Raw genomic sequence first — 9,464 nt, forward strand, 5'->3', positions numbered from 1 at the left:
GATGTTTGAAAGCGTCTGAATTCTTCCTCCGCTTCGTTATCTCTAGACGTCAGGGTCACCATTTTGTTGGAGATTTGGAGGGATAACTGGTCCGCTTTTCAAATCTCCGCGCGTTCCTATGAAGCTGGTTATAATACAGGAAGGAATCCATATCTACAAAGTAACCGTTAACAATAATCTACTTTAATGGCAATATGACAATGCAATACAATCATTACAATACAACATGATATATTACAGTTATATTGCAATGCTTAAGGAGTAATGCCGGCTTACTCCTGCTCTAGTCCGCATACTGCAGAGCTACTTTCACCCGAGCGCAGCATGTGAAGAAGAGGCCGAACGCCAGGGATCCACCGGAGATATACCAGAGTAAGAAGGAGGGGTTTGGTGTTAGGTCAGCTGGTCATCTTTTCAGGTCATCTCATTGGGAGACGCAACGCAGCAGGAAACCAAACAGGCTCACTTTACAACAAAAGGTCTCAAGGCCTGCATACCTACACCTCCCCCACAGAGCCATAAAACCCTGTTTACTCCAACCAGCCCAGAATGTTTATAGCCATTTGTAGTCCTTACATTTATGAAAGGATAAAACAGAGAAATCAATATAAAACACAAACACAGGTATTGTTTGAACAGTATTCACTTAACTGCTACTATTGTTAAGCACCAGAGAAACCCAAGGGACCTCTCTTAACCTCACAAACACTGCAGCTAGATCTAAGTTGAATGCAAATCAGGACATGCTCTCCCCTTCCCCCATCTTCCTTTGTCCTCAAAAACACATGTCAACAGGCCCCAAATGCAGCTCACAGTTTTACCCAAATTATTCTCATTTTAAGCTTATCCATAGTTTGCTAACATGAATAAATACAAATATAACTCTACACAGTCTTCTGTGTTGTGTTCAGGTGTCTGTCTGCCAGTCCTCTGTGTTGTGTTCAGGTGTCTTTCTGCCAGTCCTCTGTGTTGTGTTCAGGTGTCTTTCTGAAAGTCCTCTGTGTTGTGTTCAGGTGTCTTTCTGACAGTCCTCTGTGTTGTGTTCAGGTGTCTGTCTGCCAGTCCTCTGTGTTGTGTTCAGGTGACTTTCTGCCAGTCCTCTGTGTTGTGTTCAGGTGTCTTTCTGCCAGTCCTCTGTGTTGTGTTCAGGTGTCTGTCTGCCAGTCCTCTGTGTTGTGTTCAGGTGTCTGTCTGCCAGTCCTCTGTGTTGTGTTCAGGTGTCAGACGACAGTCCTCTGTGTTGTGTTCAGGTGTCTGTCTGACAGTCCTCTGTGTTGTGTTCAGGTGTCTGTCTGACAGTCCTCTGTGTTGTGTTCAGGTGTCTTTCTAACAGTCCTCTGTGTTGTGTTCAGGTAATAATAATAATAATAATACATTTTATTTGTAAAGCACCTTTCATTGCTAAAAGCAATCCTAAAGTTCTACAAGAGGCGTAATAGAAAGAAACAAAAGTTTAATCAAAGGCTTTTTTTAAAAGAAAGGTTTTTAGGCCTTTCTTAAAGGCTTCAGTGGTCTGTGGAGTCCTCAGGTGGTCTGTGGAGTCCTCGTGTGGTCTGGGAGTCCTCAGGTGGTCTGTGGAGTCCTCAGGTGGTCTGGGAGTCCTCAGGTGGTCTGGGAGTCCTCAGGTGGTCTGGGAGTCCTCAGGTGGTCTGGGAGTCCTCAGGTGGTCTGGGAGTCCTCAGGTGGTCTGTGGAGTCCTCGTGTGGTCTGGGAGTCCTCAGGTGGTCTGGGAGTCCTCAGGTGGTCTGTGGAGTCCTCAGGTGGTCTGGGAGTCCTCAGGTGGTCTGTGGAGTCCTCGTGTGGTCTGGGAGTCCTCAGGTGGTCTGGGAGTCCTCAGGTGGTCTGGGAGGGAATTCCACAGCAGCTGCACAGAAAGCCCGATCCCCCATGGTGCGGAGTTTGGTCCTGGGGGGGCGAAGCAGATGGTTTGTTGTGGATGGTTTGTTTTGAAGCGGAGGTTTTATGTGGAGGTTTGTGATGTGAGTAGTTATTTGAGGTATGAAGTAGCGTTCCCGTGGATGCACTGATGGGTGAGCAGTGAGATCTTGTATTCGATCCTGAATGAGACAGGAAGCCAGTGGAGGGAATGAAGGACGGGTGTGATGTGGTTGTACTTTCTCGCCCTCATCAGGATCCTAGCGGCACTGTTCTGTACGTATTGGAGCTTCTGAAGGCTCCCGCTAGGAGTCCCGATGAGGAGAGCGTTGCAATAGTCGAGCCTTGAGGAGACGAAGGCATGGACCAGCTGTTCAGCATCTGACAGGAGTTTTGCAATGTTCCTGAGGTGGTAGTAGGAGGTTTTGCACAGGTGTTTGATGTGGGTGTCAAAGGTCAGATGTCGGTCAAATCTTACACCTGTCTTTCTGACGTGTTGTGTTCAGGTGTCTTTCTGACAGTCCTCTGTGTGTTGTATTCAGGTGTCTTTCTGATAGTCCTCTGTATTGTGTTCAGGTGTCTTTCTGACAGTCCTCTGTGTGTTGTGTTCAGGTGTCTTTCTGATAGTCCTCTGTGTGTTGTGTTCAGGTGTCTTTCTGACAGTCCTCTGTGTGTTGTGTTCAGGTGTCTTTCTGACAGTCCTCTGTGTGTTGTATTCAGGTGTCTTTCTGACAGTCCTCTGTGTTGTGTTCAGGTGTCTTTCTGACAAATTCAAATTCAAAAACGTTATCCTCATGTGCACATTAGCTACAGTGTAGACATGGTAATGAAAAACTTAAGACCCAGGCTCCTCCGACAATGGAACATGAATATATATAGAACATAAAACAAATAAATCAAATACAAATATTGAAAGAAATAACAGAATAGAAATAAAATAGTGCATACAACGGACTTTCATATTTTGTTGTATACTTTTATTGAGAATAGCAGTAGGGGTTTAATTACATTACATTCAAGATTTCAAAATTACACCAAACATGTACTTGCTCCAAAAATAATTAAATGAACTAATACGAACAAAAAGGAAAATACATTAAAGAAAAGATCTATGAAAAAACTAAAACAAACAAACAACAAAAACAAAGTAAATGTATCCTCAGATGTCCCTCGTGATGGAGCACAGAGTGTAGCTGACGCTCAAAGGTCCCTTATTATTGTTTTGTCCTTTTTGTGTGTTTAATGTATGCTTGAACTTTGTTTTATTTTGTAAAAATGATAAGGGTTGTCTTTCCGGAAGTCATGTGACCTCTTGCCCCGGATGTTTATATTGTGTTTGTGAGAGAGTAAAGGGCGGTAAAAGTGTAAACGATGTGATTCTACTGCTGGTCTACTAGGCAAACACGTTTTCACGGTGTTTCATGATTCTGCAAAGAAGAGAATAAACGTGATTGTGGACATCAGTTCGATGCCTAAAGTTCTTTCAAGACCAGAGTAGTTACAGTGTTCAAATCAGCTGTTCACACACACCCCAAAACCTTATAAACAACATTATCACACACTTCCTACTAAACTATCTCAACTGTGAAGAGGTACGTTCAGCTCATCTGAGAACAGCTCATGGTGTTCTTTATGTTATTTGGTGCCATTATAATAAAATCAGCTGTTTTTTTACTGTAATAACAAACAAAAACATTTCATCAGACATTAATTTTACTTTATTTATTCCAAAGAAAAGAGATAACAATAATTGCTTTTGTGACTTATTCATAAAATGGTCTTGAGCCAATATCCAACATTTCCTATCTATTCAATAATTAGACAATACAATGTTAGATTTAGCACATAGTCATGTCAGGAAAGTACAAATGCTTCTCATTTCCTATGTTTTTCTTCTATGATATTACAGTTTCAAAGGCAGGTAATAGAGTTTTTAGAATTCATCAGATCATTTGTAGTCAAATCGGTTTGCTGTTTTAGTAGCAATGAAAACATTTACAGAAAAAAATGCATTGATCACAATCTGATAATAAAGTGTAAACAACGCCCACCCCCTAAAACACATCCATTTATAACATTACATGATATTGAACCTGATTTCAAATCAAAGGGTTGTTCTACTCGGTGTGATTGACAGGAGAGATGATTAGAGGGGCAGAGTTTTTACCACCATTGTTCTTACAAGGACTAAAGTATGGGTAGAGTTTCTCTTTGAAGCAGCAGCCAGTGAAGGAGTAGATCAGAGCTGCAGCATCAACATCATAAAAGGAGACCAGACCCTCCTCATAATCCACAAACACCCCCACCTTCTGAGGCTGAGACTTCAGAGAGAGACGGACTGAAGGACTAGCAAGAGCTTTGTACTCATTTTCATTCCTCAACCATATCGTCCAGTAACCTTTCTGAGGAGACAGTGAGATCTTTCCCTTCCTGTTGATCGACTCTCTGACCACTCCTAGATCCCACTCAGTGTTCCCTTTAACCTGAACCTCGTAGTAAAATCTTCCTGAAGAGAAACTCTGCTTTGCTAAGACACAAGCACAAGTATTACATCTCTCTGGATTGTCTGGGAGATTCTTCTTCACATCACCATCTTTCACTTGTTTTCCATCAACAGACAGGATGAGATGGGGTTGTGCTGTATCAGGATCAAGAGTCACCTCCACCTCAGACTGCTGGACCCTCTTCAGCTCCACCTCAAGCAGCTTCTTCATCTGTTTACTGAGCGTCTCCTCCAGCTGAGTCACAGCTCTCCTCACAGTCCCCTCATATGAAGGTGGACGGACCCTGACTTCTGTCCAGTTCTTGGTGGGTGGAGCAGCGTTCAGGGACGTGAAGCTTTGGAGGAGGTGGAGCTGGTCTTCAGAGCGTGAGAGCTGCTCCACCTCAGAGCTTCTCTTCTTCAGCTCAGAGACTTCCTGTTCCAGCTCTTTGATGAAGCCTTCAGCCTGTTCCTCTGTCTCTCTCTGCTTCTCTTTGATGGTGTCCATGAGCTCGGCCTGGCTTCTCTCAACAGACTCCTTCAGAGCAGTGAAGACCTGAACACCATCTGCTATCTCTCTGTCTGCTCCTTCCTTACTGAGCTCCACTGAGCGATTCATCTCCTGGATCTTCAGTCGTCTCTTCTGGATCATCTGCTGAGTTTCAGCCTCTGTCTTCCCCAGCTCTGCCTTCTTTCCTTCATATTCTTCTTTCAGAGGAACAACATCATGTGTCTTGTGGTCTGAATAGGTGCAGAGCATGCAGACACACACCTGGTCGGTCTTACAGAACAGCTCCAGCAGTTTATCGTGCTTCACACACATCCTGCCTTCCAGGTTCTCCACAGGGTCGATCAGCTGATGTTTCTTCAGGCCTGTTCTTGTCAGGTGAGGCTCCAGGTGAGTCTCACAGTAGGACTCCAGACACACCAGGCAGGACTTCAGGGCCTTCAGTCTGGTTCCAGTGCAGGCGTCACAGGGAACTTCTCCTGGTTTGACAACGTGTTGCTCTGAGCTGCTGCTGCTGGCTTTCTGTTGAGCTGACTGTCTGAACTGAGCAGCCATCTCAGAGATGAAAGTGTTGACCAGCATTTCAGGTTTTGTGTGGAATAACTTTTTACAGTTAGGACACTGATAGGGGACTTTAGTATCCCAGTGTTCAGAGATGCAGGCTTTACAGAAGTTGTGTCCACATGGTGTGCTGACTGGATCAGTGAACACATCCAGACAGATGGAGCACAGAAACTGATCTTCAGTCAGCAGACAGCTGGCAGCAGACATGTCTACACTCTGAGGACAGAGCAAGTGAAAAAACAAAACCATTGTTAGTTTTTTAAATGATTATTTATTTAACATGCAGTGGACATGCCGTGGATGGCTTTCAAAGTTCAATAACATCTGTATCAAGTGAAAGATATGGATGATTTAATCCTCTGAATGGAGGTTCCATCTGAAAGTAGATGAATATGTCCAAGCCAGATATCAAATCAAGTTTTATTATATAGCACATTTATACACGATTTTTGGTCGAGCCAAAGTGCTGTACATATAATAAAAATAGCCTACAGTAGAGACACTTTACAGCAAATACAACAACACAGATTGTTCAGAATATCAGTATGAGAAAAACAACACCCTCTGTCCTTAGACCTTCACATCGTACAAGGAAAAACTTCCGGAGAAAAACCCACAGTTTAAGGAGAAATGTGTAGAGATATGTAGAATGGGAACCGGCTAATGGCAAGAACTAAAACTAAAACTCTGAAATATCAGGAGAGTCATCCTGAATTATTTAGTTTTATTGCAATCAAATGATCACTAAAACTTTCAATGAGATGGCCCACAACACATAACCATTATAATTGTCCTTGAACTTTTGGCTGCCATCTGCAGGTATTCAGCGTCTGGTTCACACAGCTTATCATGCAGTCCAGCAGGGGCGCCGCCAGGGATTTTGGGCCCCATGAAAAGATATCACATTGGGCCCCACCACCAGGCCCAGGCCACGCCAACCAAGCACAATGCTGTAACCACACCTCCAGAACCCAACCGACTCATTTATGCTTTAAATAACTACCTGTACAGGTAATGGATTTTTTGTCAAAGCACTTAAGATATTCATTGCTATCGGGATGTTAAGACCATTCCATGCAATATAACAAAAAGTGTATCTCGAGCCGGTTTCTCAAACTTACCTACCCCACCTTTAATGTCGGCAAACCATTACAATTATTATTTACAATGGACTACGCTTAGCTAACAGACTAATTTCCACCACTCATGGACCACACCACCTTTTCTTTTGAAAAACTGGGTGACATACTGTCACCCTTTAGTCCCTCTCTCTTGTCTTTTCTCCTTTCTTTTCTTTCTTGAAAGCCTGACTTTGTTAGTCGTTGAGACATCGTACAGACGTAAGTACTAGCATCCCTCCTCACATGCTCTCACTAATCTCTCTGCTAGAAAGGGCCGGTGCTGCACAGCGTTTGGAGGCAGGACCAAACCATTACATGTAAATAGAGGGGGGTGTTCGATGCTTTGGATAATTAACTTTTGGAAGAAAATAAGTTAAATGAATCATAAGTTTAGTGAGTACATCATCAATATGACGATATATTAATGTTAATTATTGATGAAAGGTTACTTACATTTTTTTTCTTAATGTTCTAAAATGTTTTGGGGCCCCTGTCAGTCACAGGCCCTGAGAATCATCCTAACTTTTCACCCCCTTACGGCGCCCCTGCAGTCCAGTTCTGGACTTTGCTGCCAGTAAAGGAAACTTAGATGTGCAATTTAATTGTTATATCTTTATGAGATCACCAACTCATCAAAAAAGTGATGACATGGTGATTTCCACTAACATTTGTTTTACAGGGAAGAAAGAGTTGGATCCTAATTCTTAAACTCACTCAAGTTCATGGACAGTTTGCAGGAATCTCTCTTTTCATGCCTCAGTTAGAAACGTCTCCTGTCTACGGCCCTGAAAAGTAATTCCTCTCAGAGTAGAGCTCAGGTTTTGAGTTCATACCGGTTATTAACATACAGTGACAATGATCATTTGTACCATCTTACAAGGGAAGACATCAGTCCCTACAGAAACAGTGAAGTCAAGAAAAAACATCTGGGAATTCAAGGCTACTCGACAAATTGTGTAACCATTGTTAAACTATAGTTTTATGGCTTTACATGAAATACAAGATCAAATCTGACACTAGTGCAGAAAATCCAAAGGGCAAGTCAGATAACTCTTATTCCTTATATATGTGTGTGGTAAAACAAAGTCACTTATTAAAATGTTAGACCATCATAAGTTATTCTTTAACCACAGACAATAAAGGTCAGGGGAAAGTTTGTACATGTTAACCTAATATTAGCTGACAACGTTCTGTCTCACTTTAACTAACCAGAGTTTAGTAACTGTATTATATTTCTGGCTAAATGTTCTTGTTATTACATTACATGTAATTTGTTAGACACTTTTTTTTCCAAAGCGACTTACATACATTCAGTACTGTGGACAATAGAGAGGCGAAGTCCCTTCCCTTCCGGTGGGACTCATGGGACCTTATTTCGGAAAGAGTTTGTATTGAAGTCAATGGAGAGAGAAAGATTATCTTTTGATCCCGTTTGAATTGTGCCACGAATTACATATATGATGTTTGTCAGTCTTAAATAATAATTTCCATGTCAAAAAAGTCACAGTTTGTCGTAAAACTGTTGAAATATAAGACTATGAAAAATACGCAAAGAAAGACTACAAATCCCAGAGTCCCGGTCCCGCATGCTAGCTCTCACGGAACCGACTAACTCCCCTTGTGTGTATGTGCAGCTCTCAACGTGCCCAGACTTGGAGTGATTTTCACCTCTTTTAATACTTTCCGCCTCATTCTGAGAGAAAGAAGTGAAATGTTTCAACGTGACGGCCGTCTGGGTGTGTGGAGCGAGACGGGAGATGTAGGTCATTGAGCGGTTTCACACAAAAAAGTGTTACTTCACAGTTTTACGACACTTTTTAATTTTTTTGACTTGGAAAATTATCTTTTAAATTGTCAAACATCATGTGTGTAATTCGTGGCACAATTCAAACGGGATCGAAAGATAATCTTTTTCTCTCCATTGACTTCAAAGCATAACTTTTCAGAAATAAGGTCCCATGGAGCTCCACCGGAAGGGGAGGGACTTCGCCTCTATCCCCACAGGAGCAATTTGGGGTGAAGTGTCTTGCCCAGGAACACAACGACATGCTGACTGCAGTGGGACTCGAACTTGCTATCCCCTGATTTGAAGTCCATCAAACTATCCACTGAGCCACAGCCTCCCTACAGGCCAGTTCGTGGCAGCGGCCGCAGAAGAAATGTATTGATTTAACAGTAGTTTGGTTAAACCACTAAGTTCGACAACGCCTCCCTGGGAATTTCACCCAGGGACATATAACACGTTTTAAGTCACTAGGACACACAGGTTCGGTTACTCATGGAACAAGAGACGTGTTAAAAATAGAAGTTTATTTTGTACAATGGTAAAAATACAATTTAAAAACAGTCACACAGGGCTATATCCAAAAGGGAAAACTAATCCGCCTCAAAATGAATTCATTTTGTGGCGTAACATTATTTTGAATAGTAAAACAGGTGTCAAAGATTCAGTTTTTAACTAAATGTGGACTGATATTTAGATAGTGTGCTTGTCTCTATAGGGCAGCGTACTCACGGGTTTCTGGAAGATTCTGTGTCGTTGAGGATCCAGTTCCTTTAGAGAGGGACAGAGAGTCGTGTCTCACCTGCAGCTCTGCTCTCACCCACACACACTTTACCTTTGATTGGAGGAAATGTGACGTCTCAACTTTCTGTGTGGCTCCACCTCTCAGTGTAGCCCCACACACACACACACACACACACACACACACACACACACACACACACACACACACACACACACACACACACACACACACACACACACACACACACACACACACACACACACACACACACACACACACACACACACACACACACACACACACACACACAGCAGTTTGTTATAAACCCCAGAGGGCTGGCATGAGTTTATTGGAGTGTATCTCTCTCTAGTGTTTTTGATGAGTAT

The 9,464-nt window shown here is 42.7% G+C and overlaps 1 protein-coding gene across 1 annotated transcript; it reads right to left on the reverse strand.

Moving 5' to 3' along the window:
* Window positions 1–3,369: 3,369 nt before the first annotated feature.
* On the reverse strand, window positions 3,370–9,170 carry LOC117546534 (E3 ubiquitin-protein ligase TRIM21-like). The gene is made up of 2 exons (XM_034216749.1): window positions 9,066–9,170; window positions 3,370–5,645 (listed from the first exon to the last, which is right to left on the reverse strand). The coding sequence occupies exon 2, from the start codon at window positions 5,634–5,636 to the stop codon at window positions 3,993–3,995; it is 1,644 nt and encodes a 547-aa protein (XP_034072640.1). The 5' UTR covers window positions 5,637–5,645; window positions 9,066–9,170; the 3' UTR covers window positions 3,370–3,992.
* Window positions 9,171–9,464: the final 294 nt, after the last annotated feature.

This window comes from Gymnodraco acuticeps, unplaced genomic scaffold, assembly GCF_902827175.1.
Source record: "Gymnodraco acuticeps unplaced genomic scaffold, fGymAcu1.1, whole genome shotgun sequence".
In the NCBI taxonomy this organism is placed as follows: Eukaryota; Metazoa; Chordata; class Actinopteri; order Perciformes; family Bathydraconidae; genus Gymnodraco; species Gymnodraco acuticeps.

Coding starts and splice junctions, on each gene's coding strand:
- LOC117546534 (XM_034216749.1), bottom strand. CDS start 5,636: ATGTCTGCTGCCAGCTGTCTGCTGACTGAAGATCAGTTTCTGTGCTCC.